Source organism: Schistocerca americana, chromosome 1 (genome assembly GCF_021461395.2).
Source record: "Schistocerca americana isolate TAMUIC-IGC-003095 chromosome 1, iqSchAmer2.1, whole genome shotgun sequence".
Classification (NCBI taxonomy): Eukaryota; Metazoa; Arthropoda; class Insecta; order Orthoptera; family Acrididae; genus Schistocerca; species Schistocerca americana.
Genome location: NC_060119.1, coordinates 175547427 through 175569294, shown reverse-complemented (window position 1 = coordinate 175569294; position 21868 = coordinate 175547427). Strand labels below are relative to the sequence as shown.

The following is a 21868-nucleotide window of genomic DNA, read 5'->3' as shown; positions in this document are numbered from 1 at the left end:
TACAATGCACTTAAAATGGTCTGTGTCCTTTATTTGCTATCGCCTCTTGTAAGTGGAGTTATGGCATGCACTTTGATCAAAGGCCGGAATAACCCCCAGTTTATCTTTATTGCCATAATGTACTGTGTAACGTCACTCACTATGTCAGTCAGACGAAGGAGAACTACAACCAATATTTAAGTTCTTGCATCAGTTATTCAAAACGGCTTCTCTATGCTGACATGCATCGTGAGCACTGCAAGGGACCACTATCTACTTGATGTGATTCTTCAACTTCTCCCGGCGAATGTCTTGCTCGAACAGTCCACGGGTGTACTGCCGGTCCATAGTGTCCAACGGGCGCAATATTTTGCCCGTTGGACACTATGGACCGGCAGTACACCCGTGGACTGTTCTAAATATCTACTTATTCCCATAGTGGAATTCAACCAGACAGAGGAGTGTATAACGAGTGAGTATCTTCCTGCGCCAGTTATTCGACGCCACACTTCGCGCACTGGACTTGTGGCACGCGGTGTAATCACAACTAAGGACGACCGTCAGTTGTTTATCCAACTGGAGTAAAGGGCTTTACGGCATATCTCACACTCTCAGCCATCCGCTGAACACTACAATGCATGTACACTTGTATCCATCAATGAATGGTCTCCGCCACTCGTATCCCAGATTTCTGCCCTATGATGTGACCTCTGAATTGGATGTCCATAAACGTATCTCCATGTTCATACTTCTCTGTACAGTAGTGCTGAAAGACACGTGTATGCGTCAGGATGAGGTATTCGCCACGCCTTTTGTGTTATACATTCGTGTCTTCGATATGATAAGAGAGCTGGAAGATCGTCACCATAACTACATCACCTTAATGAACTGCATGAACTCACCCGCAAAGTCATTATATGTAGGGGTACGACAACTTGTGTACATCGGTCTCCGTGATTAATTCGATGCTGCCATTCATATGCTGCTTCGCGATGAGAATTTAGCGTGAGATGACCATTAGAGTCTCCGAATGAAGCGTCACTCACAATGTCTCTCAGACACAGGCGAACTACAATGTGTGTGCACCTTGTTCGATGTCGTATGGCGTACACTGGTCTTGTGACACGCTAAGCGTCATCATGGGGTAATCCCCAACTTATCTCCGTGACCACATTAAACAGCATATCTTCCCTCACCATGTCAATCTAATCTGCTTTGTTCAGCTGAAGAGGAAAGTATTTCCAGGTATCAATACCCTCTGTGGTGGCTGACATCACTACATGCATTTTTTCGTTTATTGTTACTTCAGCTCAAATGGGGCACGCATGTAAAAAACATATTTTTCGGAATATTTACGATTTTTCAACAAAAACACATGACAATAAATGAAGTTCTTTGAAACACAATGGCCGGCCGGTGTGGCCGAGCGGTTCTAGGTGCTTCAGTCTGGAACCGCGCGACCGCTACGGTCGCAGGTTCGAATCCTGCCTCGGGCATGGATGTATGTGATGTCCTTAGGTTAGTTAGGTTTAAGTAGTTCTAAGTTCTAGGGGACTGATAACCTCAGATGTTAAGTCCCATAGTGCTCAGAGCCATTTGAACCTTTTTTTTTAAACACAATGGTGCACAATACTGAAAATTATTAAAACTTAAATGTCTGTCTTATAGTGAAACAATGACGATAGCGTGAACGATGCCATGGTGCTAGTGATACATGATATGATAATGGTCATGGTGATGATGGGAGAATTATTGTGACTAAGGCCCCTTAGGAACGCAGGTGGCGACTAAAAGTCAGTAACGTAGGGGAAGGCTGGAGGAAAGTCTCCTTTATGTTGCTGACCTTTAGTCGCCACCTGAAGTGGAGCGTTGTCTCGAGAACTGGAAGGAGGAGTATATCTATAGAGGGATTTCTTCGTTGGAGAGTGGGAGTTGATTGAAGTTCCGGCGGGAGAGGATAGGCGGGGTATGTGGTGGATGAAAGGTGGGATACGGATGTAATAACGCAGCGGGGTTTCTGGATTGGTGAGTAGTCGGTGTGGTACTGGATGCTGTAATCTGGATTTGCGATTAAACTATTGCACCTGGAGGTGCTGTAGGAAGAAAAGAAGGCGTGAGAAGTGGATAAGTTGGTGAGGAATGCGAGTTCGGGGAGTTCAGCGGATGGGGAGAGCGGGGCGGATTGCATATCTTTCCAGGATTTCAATGGACTTGTAGAATTTAGGAGGGGCAGGGATCCAGCCAGCATTTGGAGAAGTGAGGAAGGGTCAGATGTACGCCCAGGATTCCACCTGTTAGGAGTTTCAGTAGTTTCAGTTGGTTTAGGGCTTTGCCTTGGTTGGTAAGAAAGTTTACACTCTATGTTAGTTTTCTGTCGAGGACTGGTACTAAGACTTTGCTGGGCTTCTCAGGGGGATGGGTTGGCTGTCGATGGAGATGCAGACATCTGGAAGATAGAAACGCTGAGGGGTCCTTCCACAGATGGTGGGCTGGCCAACACTCGTCCGGGAGTGCAGTTCGTGGGAGTTTGGAAGACTTGAGGGTTTTTTGTGTGGCTAAGTTGGCAGTGTCATCAGTGACTGCAGGAAGTAGGTGAGGCTGTGCAGGCACATCAAGTGGACTATCTGAAGATATCGTGGGGGAGGAATAAATTGGTTCCAGTTTATGAGAGCAGCCTAATTGTCGACAAATCGAAATTGAGAGGCACATGGTGTGGGAAGTGCTTCAGTGGTGACACCTTCATGTGTTATCACTGTATAACGTATTACAATGTACATAACAGTTGATAACTGAGACTGGTCAAAGGAATGTTTAAAATTGCAACGTCAGTGGAGAGGAAAATCTGTACTGAACTCGGGAAAGTAAAATTGGTGGCAAACTTCGGTTAATTAACAGTCAGTCTATAAAGAAGATACAGGGTGTTTCAAAAATGACCGGTATATTTGAAACGGCAATAAAAACTAAACGAGCAGCGATAGAAATACACCGTTTGTTGCAATATGCTTGGGACAACAGTAAATTTTCAGGCGGACGAACTTTCGAAATTACAGTAGTTACAATTTTCAACAACAGATGGCGCTGCAAGTGATGTGAAAGATATAGAAGACAACGCCGTCTGTGGGTGCACCATTCTGTACGTCGTCTTTCTGCTGTAAGCGTGTGCTGTTCAAAATGTGCAAGTGTGCCGTAGACAACATGGTTTGTTCCTTAAAACAGAGGATTTTTCTGGTGTTGGAATTCCACCGCCTAGAACACAGTGTTGTTGCAACAAGACGAAGTTTTCAACGGAGGTTTAATGTAACCAAAGGACCGAAAAGCGATACAATAAAGGATCTGTTTGACAAATTTCAACGGACTGGGAACGTGACGGATGAACGTGCTGGAAAGGTAGGGCGACCGCGTACGGCAACCACAGAGGGTAACGCGCAGCTAGTGCAGCAGGTGATCCAACAGCGGCCTCGGGTTTCCGTTCGCCGTGTTGCAGCTGCGGTCCAAATGACGCCAACGTCCACGTATCGTCTCGTGCGCCAGAGTTTACACCTCTATCCATACAAAATTCAAACGCGGCAACCCCTCAGCGCCGCTACCATTGCTGCACGAGAGACATTCGCTAACGATATAGTGCACAGGATTGATGACGGCGATATGCATGTGGGCAGCATTTGGTTTACTGACGAAGCTTATTTTTACCTGGACGGCTTCGTCAATAAACAGAACTGGCGCATATGGGGAACTGAAAAGGTCCATGTTGCAGTCCCATCGTCCCTGCATCCTCAAAAAGTACTGGTCTGGGCCGCCATTTCTTCCAAAGGAATCATTGGCCCATTTTTCAGATCCGAAACGATTACTGCATCACCCTATCCGGACATTCTTCGTGAATTTGTGGCGGTACAAACTGCCTTAGACGACACTGCGAACACCTCGTGGTTTATGCAAGATGGTGCCCGGCCACATCGCACGGCCGACATCTTTAATTTCCTGAATGAATATTTCGATGATCGTGTGATTGCTTTGGGCTATCCGAAACATACAGGAGGCGGCGTGGATTGGCCTCCCTATTCGCCAGACATGAACCCCTGTGACTTCTTTCTGTGGGGACACTTGAAAGACCAGGTGTACCGCCAGAATCCAGAAACAATTGAACAGCTGAAGCAGTACATCTCATCTGCATGTGAAGCCATTCCGCCAGACACGTTGTCAAAGGTTTCGGGTAATTTCATTCAGAGACTACGCCATATTATTGCTACGCATGGTGGATATGTGGAAAATATCGTACTATAGAGTTTCCCAGACCGCAGCGCCATCTGTTGTTGAAAAATGTAACTACTGTAATTTCGAAAGTTTGTCTGCCTGAAAATGTACTGTTGTCCCAAGCATTTTGCAACAAACGGTGTATTTCTATCGCTGCTCGTTTAGTTTTTATTGCCGTTTCAAATATACCGGTCATTTTTGAAACACCCTGTATAATAAAACACCTCTCTTGCAACAAAATGTAGAATATTGCTCAAGTTTAGGGCACACAACAAATAGCACTGACGAGAAGTATTGAACATGTACAGTCAAGGGCAACACGAATTGTCACTGGTCTGTTTGACCCATGACAGCATCGCAGGAATACCTACGAGTACAACTCTAAATTGACACAAGCTTGAGGATTGATGCCAACTGTCCCGCTAAATCCTGCTCAAAAATTTTTAAGAAACAATATTAATACCCCTTCTTATCGCCCCCACAGGTATTGTGGAAAAAAATAGACTAACTGTTGTGCACATAAAGGTATTCATGCAGTTACTCTTCTTGCGCGCTGTAGGCGACTGAAACGGTTAGAAACAGCAGTATGGGATGTAATGGGAAGTAACATATACCACACATTTAACACTGGTTTGCAGAGTACGAATGTAGGCTTAACTTTGCATATAGAAAACACTGAGCTCTTAACAGCTGTATTTGAAATGCTGACTGGATGCTATATTTGGAGCATCGTGCTGCGTTAATTGACATTGTCGGATTCCAAGGATGGCTTCGGTGAACAGAATCCGCTCAGTTCACTTAATTTCAGAGAAGTCCTACCAGGGTCCTCAGCAGACCTGGTGTCCATAAGAAATGTCCAGTACATTAGATGGGATGGATCACTTCTGTGCCAGTGGCAAGTAGCAGCAACGACGAAATATCTCTCTGGCCAACATAGACACCAGAATGCACGGATCCCATTATTTATTCCGGGGCTGTCACAGCCATTTCGATTACAAATAACGTGTGAAGTGTGTGGGCTGATGTGCAATTTAACTGTTGACGGCTGTCAACACGCCCTGTGAGTACGTTGAAATTATTTATGAACTTATTGTTTAACTTCATACATAATTTGCTATTTGAGGTCCTCCTATTATTTCGATCTTCACACAGAACCTATTTAGAGTTTTCTCGCTATTTCACAACACCTATGACTTACCTCATAATTATTTTTAAGTACATGATTTGGACTTTTGTGTTTCTCCCACTTTCTTCGATATTGTAGAATTTGAAATTAGTGGCAGCTTGGCAGTACTTTAGTAGGTCGAAACTATGAACCATGTTTGCAAATCTGCACAGTTACAAAAATTTCTACAGGGGATTGCAAGTAATAAAAATGTCATTTTTCTATTTCATTAATGAACCCACACGTGTACAAAATTAAACTGAATTTTCTTGGACTATTATACTTCACATGTCGAAAGTTCTCTCCGCTTTCTTTAAGTTATGTCGTGAAGACTCAACAACTCATCTGTAGAATTCAACACGAATTCTGCTATTGTGTAAGGCTCAACTATAGCTACAAAAATAATGTGCTGTCACGGGCAGACACCACACTTGCTAGGTGGTAGCCTTTAAATCGGCCGCGGTCCGCGTAGTATACATCGGATCCGCATGTCGCCACTATCAGTGATTGCAGGCCGAGCGCCGCCACACGACAGGTCTAGAGAGACTTCCTAGCACTCGCCCCAGTTGTACAGCCGACTTTGCTAGCGATGGTTCACTGACAAAATACGCTCTCATTTGCCGAGACGATAGTTAGCATAGCCTTCAGCTACGTCATTTGCTACGACCTAGCAAGGCGCCATTACCAGTTACTATTCATGCTGTAAAACATGTACCGTCAAGAGCGATGTTCACCAATCATGGATTAAAGTTAAGTATTCCAGTAGCTACGTACGTTTTTTGTTAGTCTCATTTCCTTGACCTGTTCCAGACCTCACGCCAGTCTGCGTGAGCTAAAACGCGTGCCTTTCGGCTTCCTCTCATAGTGGGTTGGCTGTCTTGCCAATCCACAACAAATAACACTATATTCCTTGATCACAGTAGTTCACTAAATATATTATCTTTTAAACGTTGCGACGTTACACTATTTTCAGAGGATCTAAATTTCGCTTTTGTTGTCCGTAAGACATTGTGTTATACACACATCAAAAAGTTTGCGTCACCTCGGTTCTTAGAGTTCCGGAACCTGTACAGAAAATTGGAATAGAGATCATGAAAACCACACATTGCATGTTGTACCACCATTCAGCGAGACCGTCAGAGGTGGTGGTTCAGATTTCTGTATACACCGGTGTCTCTAATACGCAGTACCACATCCTCTTGCATTGATGCATGCTTGTATTTCTCGTGGCATACTATCCACAAGTTTATCAAGGCACTGTTGATCCAGACTGTCCCACTCGTCAACGGCGATTCGGCGTGGATCCCTCAGAGTGGTTGATGGGTCACATTGTCCATAAACAGCTCTTTACAATCTATCCCAGGCATGTTCAATAGCGATCATGTCTGGAGAACATGTTGGCCATTCTAGTCGAACGATGTCGAAGGAAGGCAATCATAAGATGTGCACGTTGGTGGCGCGAATTGTCGTCCGTGGAGACGATTGCCTCGCCAATATGCAGCCGATATGGTTGCACCGTCGGTCGGAGGATGGCAATCACGTATCGTACAGCCATTACGGCGTCTTCCATGTCTGCCAGCGGCGTACGTCGGCCCCACATAATGCCACCCCAAAACAGCAGGGAACCTCCACCTTGCTGCACTCGCTGGGCAGTGTGTCTAAGGCGTTCAGCCTGACCGGGTTGCCTCCAAACACGTCTCCGAACATTGGCTGGTTGAAGGAATATGTGACACTTGTCGGTGAAGGGAACGTGATGCCAATCCTGAACGGTCCATTCAGCATCCTGTTGGGCCTATCTGTACTGCGCTGCATGGTGTGGTGGTTGCAAAGATGGACCTCGCCATGGACGTCGGGAGAGAAGTTGCGCGCCACGCAGCCTATTGCTCACAGTTTGAGTCGTAACACGGCGTCCAGTGGCTGCACGAAAAGCATTATTCAACACGGTGGCGTTCCTGTCAGGGCTCCTCCGATCCATAATCCGTAGGCAGCGGTCATCCACTGCAGTAGTAAGCCCTTGGGCTGCCTAAGCGAGGCATGTCATCGACAGTTCCTGTCTCTCTGTATCTCCTCCATGTCCGAACAACATCGCTTTGTTTCTCTCTGAGACGCCTGGACATTTCCCTTGTTGAGTGCCCTTCCTGGCACAAAGTAACAATGCGAACGCAATCGAATTTGCGGTATTGTCAGTCTAGGAGTGGTTGAACTACAGACAACACGAGCCGTGTACTTTCTTCCTGGTGGAATGTCTGGAAGTGATAGGCTGTCGGACCCCCTCCATCTAATAGGCGCTGCTCATTCATGCTTGTTCACATCTTTGGGTGGGTTTAGTGAGATCTAAATGGTTCAAATGGCTCTAAGCACTATGGAACTTAACATCTGAGGTCATCAGAACTACTGAAACCAAAGTAACCTAAGGATATCACACACATCCATGCCCGAGCCAAGATTCGAACCTGCGACCGTAGCAGCAGCGCGGTTCCGGACTGAATCGCCTAGAACCGCTCGGCCACAGCGACCGGCTTATTGATATCTCTGAACAGTCAAAGGCACTGTGTCTGTGTTACAATATCGACAGTCAGCGTCTATCTCCAGGTGTTCTGGGAAGCGGGGTGATGCATAACTTGTTTTGGTGTGCGTACTTTTGGATTGTTTAAAAATGTCGTTACGCCGAAAGGTCTGAGTTGTGATAAAGTCGATAAAATACCGTGGCCAAGGCAAATATTGTTAATACAGTGCAAATAAATGACCGCGTCATGTTATAGAGCATTTAGCCACTGTAGCTCGAAAAGCCTTCCAGGAAACGAAATAGTAGATCTTATCTGTCCCAAGCATTGACAACTTACGAAATTCGTTGCAGAGTATTTTGCTTGTCCGCAACCAGTCATGTATTTACACTACTGGCCATTGAAACTGCTACACCAAGAAGAAACGCAAATGGTAAACGAGTATTCATTGGACAGATATATTATACTAGAACTGACTTATGATTACATTTTCGAGCAATTAGGGTGCATAGATCCTGAGAAATCAGTACCCAGAACAACCACCTCAGGCCGTAATAACGGCCCTGATACGCCTGGACATTGAGTCGAACAGAGTTTGGAAGTCGTGTAGAGGTACAGCTGCCAATGCAGCTTCAACACGATACCACAGTTCATCAAGAGTAGTGACTGGCGTATTGTGACGAGCCAGTTGCTCGGCCACCATTGACCAGACGTTTTCAGTTGGTGAGAGATCTGGAGAATGCGCTGGCCAGGGCAGCAGTCGAACATTTTCTGTATCCAGAAAGGCCCGTACGGGACCTGCAACATGCGGTCGTGCATTATCCTGCTGAAATGCGGGGTTTCGCAGGGATCGAATGAAGGGTAGAGCCACGGTTCGTATCATACCTGAAATTTAACGTCCACTGTTCAAAGTGCTGTCAATGGGAACAAGAGGTGACCGAGACGTGTAACCAATGGTACCCCATACCATCAAGCCGGGTGATACGCCAGTATGGCGATGACGAAAACACGCTTGCAATGTGCGTTCACCGCGATGTCGCCAAACACGGATGCGACCATCACGATGCTGTAAGCAGAACCTGGATTCATAAAAAAATATGACGTTTTGCCATTCGTGCACCCAGGTTCGTCGTTGAGTACACCATCGCAGGCGCTCCTGTCTGTGATGCAGCGTCAAGGGTAACAGCAGCCATGGTCTCCGAGCTGATAGTCCATGCTGCTGCAAACGTTGTCGAATTATTCGTGCAGATGGTTGTTGTCTTGCAACGTCCCCATCTGTTGACTCAGGGATCGAGACGTGGCTGCACGATCCGTTACAGCCATGCAGCCATGCGAATAAGGTGTCTGTCATCTCGACTGCTAGTGGTACGACGCCGTTGGGATCCAGCACGGCGTTCCGTATTACCCTCCTGAACCCACCGATTCTATATTCTGCTAACATTCATTGGATCTCGACCAACGCGAGCAGCAATGTCGCGATACGATAAACCGCAATCGCGATAGGCTACAATCCTACCTTTATCAAAGTTGGAAACGTGATGGTACGCATTTCTCCTCGTTACACGAGGCATCACAACAATGTTTCACCAGGCAACGCCGGTCAACTGCTGTTTATGTATGAGAAATCGGCCGGAAACTTTCCTCGTGTCAGCACGTTGTAGGTGTCTCCACCGGCGCTAACCTTGTGTGAATACTCTGAAAAGCTAATCATTTGAACATCACAGCATCTTTTTCCTGTCGGTTAAATATCACGTCTGTAGCACGACATTTTCGTGGTGTAGCAGTTTTAATGGCCATTAGTGTATTTGGGATCCACTTGTACTATTAGTTGATATTACAAATAACTTTATATAATTTAGGATTCTAAAGCAAATACAGGGTGTTTATAATTAAAGTTCCAGTTTCAAAATGTGAAAAAAGATACCCACTGCTCAGATACTCAGAATAACGTCAAACTTGAGCAGCATAATAGTGACGCAGTGCGAAATGTCATGGTATACAAGAAAACCTACGAAAATTTGTCCAGCAGATGGTGCTGTAATCAAACAATAGGCACACCATGAGACACGCGGCACACGCCTGTTCCTCAGTTTGCGCCGGGACGCACAACATGTCTGTCTCCATGAAGGATCTCGCGCCGCTGGTACAGGTCTTTTACATGAACAGTGACTGTGCGACAGTAGCCCTGCAGTAGCACCGGAAACCCTGTGGTGTGAAAAACGGCACTGGCCTGATGTCTGCCTATGGTTTGGAGATGATTACAAAATCCAGAAAGATAGCCTCGTTTAAGTGCAATGTGGCAGAGGAAGGAAAGCAGTTGATGCGATATCTGTCGAAGATGCAGCCACAACGTGGCGGGAAGAGTCGAGGGATGGTGTGCAAAAACGCAGTGCACGGGGAATTGCCCAGATGTCAGAGACACATGCGAGCACGTGCATAAAATCCTACGAAATATCCTGCATTGCTATCTTTACAAAAAAAAACATACTGAGTAGGTGATTCCTACAGACCTGCTGGCAAGACAAATCAACGCTCTGGAATTTCTTGCTCGCGTGGAAGTGGGCAATGAATGGCCACAGAACATTCCGTGGAAAGACGAAACCCATTTCCATCTCCAAGGATATATCAATGTGCAGAATTGCAGGATACCGCCAATGGGAAATCCACATGTACATCATACAATACCTCTTCATTCTGGAAAGGTAACTGTGTGGTGCGGTGATCGCATCGTTTATCGTAGGGCCGTATTATTTCGAGTAAATGAGTCCTGCTATCCCTGTTACTTGTAGCCTCACAGGTAAACTCTATTACAGTCTTGCGCACCAACGTCATTCCAACCCTTCAACAGCGTGGATGCGTGTGCAGGATCATTTTTATGCAAGGTGCCGCTCCACCTTACGTTGCACAGCCAGTGAAACGACTGCCGTAGAGGCATTTCGGAAGTGCTAGAATTATCAGCCGTCATTTCCCTTCAGCCTGGCCGTCCAGATAACCTGTTAGTGCGACTTCCGATTGTGGTCTTACTTGAAAGATGTTGTGTACAGTAGTCGAATTATGAACGCAGCTGAACTGAAGGCACGCATTGCGGAAAGCATTCTGGACGTGATCCCCGAGACACTGGGATCTGTTGTGGAACACGCTATTTCTTGATTTCAACTTGTGGCAGAAAAAGGCCGACAGCGTTTTGAACGTGTCTTGCATCAGTCTCACGACAGTGAAAAACCTATGGCGTTTTGCTTTGTATGTGATTTTTGGTCATAGGGCAATTAAAAAGCGATTTTTGCCATCAGATGTGGTATGACCTTGTCGTGGTGGATGGTTTCGCCTAAAATTGCCACAGTTATTGACGCCGAACTTGTGCAGTCATGCACATTGAACAGTACGGATGGTGCAATGTGCAACTCAAACCATAGCCGTCGTATTCCTATTCATTTGTTATTTGTAGTCGACCTCATTTACCTTAAGACTCTCGGAGCGCAGTCTATTGGTAAAATTTTGGTTTTTTCCCCCATTACGTTTCCCCCCGCGTCACTAACATGCTGTTCAAAAAATGTTGAAATGTGTGTGAACTCCTATCGGACCAAACTGCTGAGGCCATCGATCCCTAGACTTATACACAACTTAAACTAACTTATACTAAGAACTACACTCACACACACGCCCGGGGGAGGACTCGAACCTCCGGCGGGAGTGTCCGCACAATGAGAGACACGACGCCTCTAACCGCGCGACCACTCCGTGCGGCTTTGCAGTTCAAACTTGACGTTATGCTCAGCGGTGATTCTCTTTCTACAGCGCTTTGAAACTGGAATTTTATTTGCCAACACCTGTTTTCAATTTTATGTGGCACGCTTTTAAAAAAATTACGTGGGAGAAGAGAAATACCCGCATAAATATAACCACGAACAAATAAGTAAAGGATAAACATAATGCTTTTTATACAAGAATTTTTTGAACATAGATAGTTCTTCCATTCAAAGCATCTGCTCATCAGTTGACAACATGTGGGATACTTTGCGTTACTTACTCTTGGTTGGTGGTATGTTACCAGTTACATCGCATTCACACTTCTCAACTCTGTCTTGGCAGTATTCTCGGGTATCTATAAAAGAAGAACAATGAACAGTCAAAACTCCTTTTAATGTTACACACATACATCCTCATCCCGAAAAAAACTTATAACTGTACGTATAGTGTTCAGAACATCTTAGAACTACAGATTCATTGCAATATTTTCTTTTTTTTTCATTTTATACATCTTTTCATCAATGGAAACCACTCAGGATGTAACTCTTCTAAGTAATTTTGTAATGTATAATTTTCTGACGTGTGAAGACCAGTATTTAGAGGACTGTGCAAACTTCAGAGGGCTTTACTTAGTTTTGGAGACGTTCTGAAAAAGTGCTCGTTTGGTGTACTTAAATGTTAATTTCGAAATTTAACTTTCCCGTTTCGAACCATCCCGGAAAATGTAAAACAGTTCAAAAAGTCATAAGAAGTTCACTTTCACCGAATACTTGCTAGTAACGTGAAAATGACGTATTTTTAGAGTAAAATAAGAGATGCCAAAGTTATTCTATTGTACGCATTAACAGTGCTGGATACTTCCTTCCGACGCTCCCTCCCATTATATAACCTACAACTCACATTAAAACATTAGAAGATATAATCCAACAAGTTTTATGATAACATTTGGAAAACTAATGGTCTCTGTATCGACTTGTTAGGCTGTGCGGCTGGTCCCGGCGGAGGTTCGAGTCCTCCCTCGGGCATGGGTGTGTGTGTGATTGTCCTTCGGATAATTTAGGTTAAGTAGTGTGTAAGCTTAGGGACTGATGACCTTAGCAGCAAAGTCCCATAAGATTTCACACACATTTGAACACACATTTTTTGACTTGTTAGGATAAGAGTTCGGTTTTACTTCAAAGGCACAACAAATCAGATGTTAAGGGAATAAGAGCGTCTAAAGATCGGTAAATATTACGATGGTGTAGTATCTTAATACAGATTTCTCTTCGTCATTGTGCAGAAATACTTTCGTCCTGACGTTCTACTTTTTCTTGTTTTATTGTTTTTAAGTAACGTTAATTGTCTAGTGCACTACACTAAAACAAGATAAAGCAAATAATACAAGTAAAACAGAAGAGATTAGTTCAAAATAGGAATTGGCGAATGTTAAAGAAAACGAATTGCTAATTCTTTGTTGTCTTTTCTTTGTATGTCACTGAACCATACCACCAATCGACGGAAGTACGATCTGCTAACACTGTAAGCAACACCAACGAGACAGCCTTGTTGGCTACCGAGGAGAACGCCTCGGCTGCTGGTCCTACGATCTCACGCCTTTGGCGTATGCGTGACCCTTCTCGACACAATGGCCCGACTGCCACACATTTATTTTTCCGTTGTTTGATGGCACCTGAAGATGAAGCTTTAGCCTTCGAACCCTGTCGTGCAACAAAAAAGAAATATCGGCAACTGAAGTGGAATTTTATTCTATCAGTGGTCATAATGTTTTCGTTTGTATATATATATACATATTACAAATTTCCAGTTTACTTCTCGGAGATTGGTGTTTGACTGCGTTTTGGAACCCTTGCGATGTATGCTACAGTCTTGTTGATTTTACGCTCACTAGGAATTATTGTCTCCCTTATTATGTGAAGTTTAAGTGCGATGAACTGTACCTCGAAACGTTATAGATTACTGGTGCTGCCTTACGGTCTTTTACCGATCGTAATTGTTGATTTTTACCAAAAAAAGCAGTCTAATTTTTGAATACTATGAGAACAACCTGCCATCAAGTCTGGCGCTGCGGCGCTGCCCCCTGTTACCAAAGTTGCGGATATATCAGTTCTGTGACGCCTTATTTCTCACAGCAGATAGTGCTTCAACGTCTGAAGGACCACAGACACTGAACATCGAAAGACTGTTGCGGAACGTAACGGCATCGTCAAACGATCGTGTGTCCACATTAGACGGAATGTCTACATGTCGTCATGTTTCCCACTCAGATACTGAACAGAGACGATGAGGCTGTCAGGCACACATCGACTCACGAAACGTCGGGCTACTACCATAGTACCTACACTGAGTGACTAGGAGCGAGAAACTGTACAGGTGTCTTTAATCCGACGGTTAGCTTGAGCAGCAATTTGCTCCACTAGGCATCGTCCTAGAGGTGGTATTAATTCGCCATTCATCGACGTTCGGACTTACATACTCTTCCAGTTATAGGGGCACCTACCGTTTAATGTGAACTCCGAACAACAAAGACAGTAGAGTTTATTAATGTCCAGAACAATCCATGACGGATGTTATTGGTAAAGATCGCATCGTTTAGATATTCACAGCTCGGTTCAAATGGTTCAAATGGCTCTAAGCGCTATGGGACTTAACATCTGAGGTTATCAGTCCCCTAGACGAGGCTCATCCAAGAACTGCGCACAGCGGGCAGTGTAGTTCAGCGCCCCGTCCGCGACCGTGCGTCGCTAGTGTCGCCATAGGAGCGAGAGAGAGAGAGAGAGAGAGAGAGAGAGAGAGAGAGAGGGGGGGGGGGGGGGGGGGAGAGAGAGAGAGAGAGCTGCAGAGCTGCAGAGAGAGTGAGACCGCGCAGCACTGCTCTGCGCTGGACTGTCCCGCGGTCACATCTATCGTAAACAAAATATTCTACTTTAGAATTCATTTTATGTAAGGGATATAGAGTCTCATTATTAATAGTTACAAGTAAGTATTTTTTGTTATACTTCGTGCTACAATTTTTTGTATCCCTTTTCAGAGTTTAGAAATCGGATCCTTAGTTTGCTGTTTTGTACGTAATAATTTTAATTTTGAAAACTTATTAAAATAGAATTAAGGTTATAAAGCTCTTTAATTCTTACAGTCAACATTGTTAAAGAAGACAATTAACATTTTACACGTTTTTCTTTTTCGAGGAAACAATTTTGTCTAGGCTTGGTACAATATTCCGTGAGACTGCTAACCTCAAGGAATTGGTTAAATTTTTATCGCCAAGGAATGAACGGTTCTTAGTTTTATCAAGCTTTAAAAGAGAGAAACAGCACTCACAAATATACGTGGAACCAAAAACATTGAGAGAACTTTGGCTGCGTGCTTGTGCAAAAGAGGATATTTCTCTCTTGGAAGACAGCTGTAAAAGTCATCCAAAGTTTTACACATAAGAAAGCGGTCCTTCAGGCTGATATGGCACTGTAGGTCAGTCAGTTCTAGTTGAAGTACTTGTGAGACGTCCTCTGCCCGAACGGAAAACGGGCGAACAAATATATTTATCGGCTGGTTTTCGGGTGGTCCGCACGGCCACCTAAGCGCACTGCAGCAACATACGAATTCGCCCGGGGCGCTGGCCGCGGGCGATCGCGAGCGCTAGCGCCCCAGGGGCACAGTTTGGACGAGCCTGCCCTAGACTTAGAACTACTTAAACCTAACTAACCTAAGGACATCACACACATCTATGCCCGGGGCAGGATTCGAACCTGCGACCGTACCAGCAGCGCGGTTCCAGACGGAAGCGCCTAGAACCTCTCGGCCACAGCGGCCGGCTCACTGCTCGGAATTGATAGAAATAGTTATAGAGCAGTCCAAACATATAGATACCAACACTCATTTTTTCGAGAAAACAGTTTCTTGCAAAACAAATGACAGCACTTGGAAGGGAGTGCACAGCGCCACTCTGCCTCATCATTTGGATCTGGTTTTGTTTCTGAGAGGCAAATAATGGGGAAGAAAACTATTTTTCTCCTTTGGTTGAAATAACTTACTCAACGTTTATGTTCTTGTTTAAGTACAAAACAGACTTTTAATTCGAACAGATTTTTCACTTTCAAACATTTGGTCTCTTTTGTGAAAGAACATTCGCAGGAAGGATGTGAACTCTTTGTGCAAAATTTGCGGATGTTACGAAAACAAGGCAGGCAACACAATAAAGTTTAAAAATGTGTAAAAGGACAAAATGCTTTGCTGTAACATGAGGGTGAACTGAGAGAACAGGATAATCTCTTACGACAACAGACGACACCACCGTTCGCAGTTTGATTCAGCGTCAAATCTCTCCTTCTCGTGAAACGTTGTCGGTGATGTTCCTTTCCCTTCTGTTCTGTTGTGTTATTGGACTGTGCAAATGACGCCAGTGTTAGGTGCAATTGTTCTAACGTTCCGTCCGTAACGTGCAGTACGAAACGACTATCAGTTTCTCTCGGACGTAGCGCATTCCAGCGCCATGTCGGAATTCCTAGCATTCTGCCAATTCATTTTGAGCGTGTTGCAAGAGCGCTGCATAGGTGATATCGATAGTACAGTCACTGCCGTCGAGAGCGCGCCGGTCCCGAAAGTCTCTCTCGAGTAGCGAGTCGGTGGGGCTCTAAGTGCGACATGAAGTCGACGCGTAGACAAAAAAATGTTAATAACGTTATAATGTTGAGTACTGCCACTAAATATTTGATAGGAGCTTTATGAAAAAGATAGAAGAGTTCCCTCTAGTGAATCACTGAGATGATAACGTCATACGAGTCACGAATGTTAGAGGTCTCATCAATTAGACATGAAATTGAGAGTTATGAGAAGGTATTAGACACTGACTACAGTAAGTTATGGGTGTTTAAAATGTTACCACCGTTACTCTAAAGCCTAATAGAGACTAGGCGATAGCATGCCCCTTCGAAAATGTCTATTCACTTGTGAAATATGTAGATGCTGTGGCAAACATCGGTAAACATGTGGTACCTAGTTGCGTGTTGAATGGAGCTAAACAAGTGGAACTGATCGTTTAGAGCACGAAGTACAATCAGAACATAGTGCTGCTGATATTATAATATGCGGAAAGTTTTAGCAGAATACGTGACTATCATTTCGAGTCATTTCGAGTGAACGCGGTGTAGTATAAATAATTAGAGGTGCAGTTCCATTTTGGCTGCAGAGTATGGAGAGCATGAGCATACAGTGGAAATACATTTGCATTGACACAAATTAAGTGTAAGCGACTCTTATGCTTGCTTCAGTGAGATGCAAACTTGCTGTATTCGTTATCGTTAAAGACAAACATATTTGCTCGTGCCCTGCCGCATAACCGCATAACTCCTTCCTGATGTGTACCATCGATATTAGTGCTGGGAAAAATCGAGTAACCCACTCAAAAACGAGTGAGTTTCACGATCTGACAACTCTTCCCATACTAAACGATGAACATGACTTAGAAATATCTGGCATCACCGTAATACATTACTAGGCGTCACGTTTCTTCTCAGATGTGGACCCAAATGTAAATATTGGCGTCACCATACTGGCTGATTTCTAGAATTTTTTTAGAACTGTGGAGCGTCCAAATGAAGAGATGACATGAATCAACACAGAAGTTGAACTACAGCATAACCATGAAAGACACTGCCCCTCAATTCTTGGGCGATTCAAGTGGGCAAGTGTGAAACGGCGCCAAATTCGCCTAGCGATGAGGTATATTAATCAGAGAGGAATGCATGTGGTGGATAGAGTCCATGAGGCACTCTGGGGCCAGCCGCTGTGGCCGAGCGGTTCTAGGCGCTTCAGTTTGGAAAGGCGCTGGTGCTAAGGTCGCAGGTTCGAATCCTGCCACGGGCAAGGATGTGTGTGCTGTCCTTAGGTTAGTTAGGTTTAAGTAGGTCTAAGTCTAGGGGACTGATGACCTCAGATGTTAAGTCCTATAGTGCTCAGAACAATTTGAACCAAATATGGCACTCTGGGCATATAGTCGCAACTAAAGCCTCCTGCTCCATTTTCGTTGACGTATAAGACATTCAGAAATGAAGTAGCATCAAGTTCTCGGCCCTGTAGGTAGGAGAACTACAGTCTATGGCAACATTCCTGCTACACAGTCTCATTTTTAAACCTAGATCGACTGGCCGGATACCTAGCGATCTTCGAGCCTTCAGTGGGAAGGATTGACGGTAAGATTTTCAGGGAACCACTTAACTCTGTAGGCTACAACACACACACTGAGGTGACAAAAGTCATGGGATAGCTATATGCACATATACAGATGGAGGTTCTGTCGCTTATTCAAGGTACAAAAACGTCAGCGCATTGGCGAAGCTGTCGTTTGTAGCCAGCCGCATGATGGGACCTAACAGCTTTTGAACGCGGAATGGTAGTTGGAGCCAGACACATGGGACGTTCCATTTCGTAAATCGTCAGTCAATTCAGTATTCCGAGAACCACAGTGTCATGAGTGTGCCATAAACACCAAATTTCAGAAATTACATCCCACCACGAACAACGCATTGCACTACAGCCTCCATTTAACGACCGAGAGCAGCAGCGTTTGCTTAGAGTTGTCAGTGCTAATAGAGAAGCAGCACTGCGTAAACCGCAGAAATCAATTTGGGACGAACGAAGAACGTACCTGTGACGACAATACGGTAAAGTTAAACGTTAATGGGCTATGGCAAAAGACGACCGACGGCAGCGCCTTTGTGAACAGCATGACATCGCCTGCAGCGCCTCTTCTGGATTGGTCACCATATTGGTTGGAGCCTAGACACTGGAAAACTGTGGCGTTGTCAAATGAGTTCCACTTTGAGTTGGCAATGGTTAACGGTACGGTTCGACTGTTGCGCAGATCCCAAAAAGCCATAGACCTGAGTTGTCAACAAGGCACTGTGCCAGCTGATGGTGGCTCCGCAATGGTGTGGGCTGTGTCTACCTGGAATGGACTGGGTCCTCTGATCCAATTAAACAGACCACTGACTGGGATTGTTTATTCTGCTATTTGGAGACCATTTGTATTCATTGACGAACTTCATGTTCTCAAACAAAGATGGAATTTTTATAGATGACAATGCGCAATATCACAGGACTTCAACGAATGATTTGGCCTCCCAGGTCGCCTGACATGAATCCTGTCATACATATACGGGGCGTAATCGAGAGGTCAAATCGTGCACAAAATCTTGCACCGGCAACACTTTCGTAACTATGAACGGCCATAGAGCCAGCATGGCTCAATATTTCCATCGACTTGTTGATTCCACGCTACGTCGAGCTGCTGCACTACGCCGAGCAAAATGAGGACCGAAACGTGATTCAAAGGTATCCCGTGACTTTTTCCAGCTCAGTGTACAACGGAGAACCAATGCAAGTAAATCGTGGGACCAATAAGAACAAGTGATAAAGAACGCCTTGGACAGTGTTGTGTTCAAGTGAAGTGTTAGAAGAGCAGTTTTGCCTAACTATCACAGCAGCTTTGTGGTAGTAGCTTTCCGAGTGTCTTCCCCTTCCGCCTGTCCACAATGAGTAACGGCGTCATGGGTCTTCCGTACTATTGACTACCACTAGAGGCCGCTACCAGAGCAGCACAAATACTCACCTGGTGCCCATCAGTTCTGAGCAGCAGCTGTCAGGTGGCAATGACAATTGCGGATCATTTTCTGCTTCCATGCCGCATTCATCAGTGCATCTTATTTGTCCGCCAATAATGTTGGCAGTCACCAAAGAGAGCGCTGTCCGGTAACTACGTTGCTGCCGCTTTGTACTGGCGGAGATGGAGATCCCTTCGCCGACAGGAGGAAAATATGACGCGCCGCAAACGGTTCAAATGGACCTAAGCACAATGTGACCTAAGTTCTGAGGTCATCAGTCCCCTACACTTAAAACTAACTATCCTAAGGATATCACACAGATCCATGCCCGAGGCACGATCCGAACCTCCGACCATAGCAGCCACGTGGTTCCGGACTGAAGCGCCTAGAACCGCTCGGTCACAGCGGCCGGCAGACGCGCCGCAGACAATTCCAATTCCGACCCTTCAGTCATTCGGTACAGTTCACTGTCTGCAGTCACCTCAGTGCAGTTTCAACGATTACGCAATGGAGCATGGTTCGACGTATTCCATTGAGAAAACGGAAGTCCCAGCTTGATACCCGCTATTTACGGAGAGGTGTAAGTGTCCCACAGGTGTCTGCATAATTGCTTTGCATAATAGTGAGAATATCATAGACTGCCAACAGGCGGCAAAGTTATTTGTATTCCACTGTAAAAGTAGACGAAATCAACTGCTACAAAACAAACTGTTGCCAAAGTTAAGTTTCATATTGAATCATAACTCTTAATAAATGTCACTAGTTATTTCTGACTGGGTTTCCACATTTCTGTTCTACTGTTCCCATGTCAAGCAAGTGTTTAATTAGTAACTTTAGTGTACAATCTGCCACCCATTTCCATGAACTGCAGCAGTGAACAAGTTTTTACCTTCTTTGGATGGCCGGCTGTTGTGGCCGAGAGGTTCCAGGCGCTTCAGTCTGGAACCCCGCGACCGCTACGGTCGTACGTTCGAATCCTGCTCGGACATGGATGACTGTCATATCCTTAGGTTAGTTAGGTTTAAGTAGTTCTGAGTTCTAGGACTGATGATCTCCCATGTTAAGTCCCATAGTGCTCAGAGTCATTTGAACCATTTTTTCCTTTGATGTTTGGGTTGAGTTAGCAGTAATCCGTCCCACACTTAGCTGACAGTGCGAAATAATCAAGACGCTTTTACGATACTAGGGCTGCAATGTAGCACACGGTTGACCGTTTCATATAGCTACTGAAGGTCCACACAATTTTCTGCTCATCCGGGACATGACTCTTTGGGAGGCATTCAACTTTCGTCCCACGATGAAACTGATCAGCCAATAATCTGGTTTATTATAATGTCATTCAAACGTATTCATTATGCTATTGCGCTTTCTTGCGACTCGAATATGGTGTCCCAAATACTATAACACAAAGCGTGAGGACACATTTTGTCATGGAACAAGAGGAGAAATACCTCACTAGCCGCAATATTACATACAACATAGTGTAAAATATATACATCAAAAAAGTTTTGCATCACCCCATTTCCCAGAACTCCTGAACATAGACGTTGACTGTGGATATTGTAGCACAGACATAGTCCCGTTGACTGTTCAGAGATGTCACTAAACCTACCCAAAGATGTAAACAATCATGCGTAAGCAGCGCCTATTAGATGGAGGGTGTCAGATAGCCGATCAGTTCCAGTCATTTCACCAGGAAGGAGGGATATGGCTCGTGCTGTCTGTAGTTCAGCCATGCCTAGACGGTCAATACCGCGGTTCCATCGCATTCACATTCTTACTTTGTGCGAGGAAGGCCTCTCAACAAGGAAAGTGTCCAGGTGTCTCGGAGTGAACCAAGGCGATGTTGTTCGGGCATGGAGGAGATACAGAGAGACAGGAACTGTCTATGACGTGCCTCACTCACGTCACCCAAGAGCTACTACTGCAGTGGATGACCGCTACCTACGGATTATGGCTAGGAGGAACCCTGACAGTAACGACATCATGTTGAATAATGCTTTTCGTACAGCCACAGGACGTCGTGTTACGACTCAAACTGTGAGCAATAGGCTGCATGATGCGCAACTTCACGCCAGACGTCCATAGCGAGGTCCATCTTTGCAAATCACGGCACCGTTCAACGCGGTACAAATGGGCCCAACAACATGCTGAATGGAGCACTAAGTATTGGCATCACGTTCTCTTCACCAATGAATATCGGAGACGTGTTTGGAGGCATCCCGAACAGGCTGAACACAGACACACTGGGCAGCGAGTGCAGCAAGGTGGAGTTTCCCTGCTGTTTTGGGGTGCCATTATGTGGGGCCGACGTACGCCGCTGGTGGTAATGGAAGGCGCCATAACGGCTGTACGATATGTGAATACCATCCACCGACCGATAGTGCAACCATATCGGCAGCATATTGGCGAGGCATTCGTCATCATAGACGACAATTCGCGCTCCCATCGTGCATATCTTGTGAATGACTTCCTTCAGGATAACGACATCGCTCGAGTAGAGTGGCCAGCATGTTCTCCAGACATGAACCCTATCGAAAAAGCCTGGAATAGATCGAAAAGGGCTGTTTATGGACAGCGTGACCCACCAAACACTCTGAGGAATGCACGCCGAATCGCCATTG

At 45.2% G+C, this 21868-nt stretch overlaps 1 protein-coding gene across 1 annotated transcript in view; it reads right to left on the bottom strand.

Annotated features, from left to right (window-relative positions):
* LOC124613528 (putative trypsin-6) overlaps positions 1 to 21868 on the bottom strand; it is a 181405-nt gene that overhangs the window by 149619 nt on the left and 9918 nt on the right. The window contains exon 2 of the mRNA XM_047142273.1: positions 11927 to 12001. Coding sequence (XP_046998229.1) covers positions 11927 to 12001 — 75 coding nt within the window. The remainder of the gene's footprint in view (positions 1 to 11926; positions 12002 to 21868) is intronic.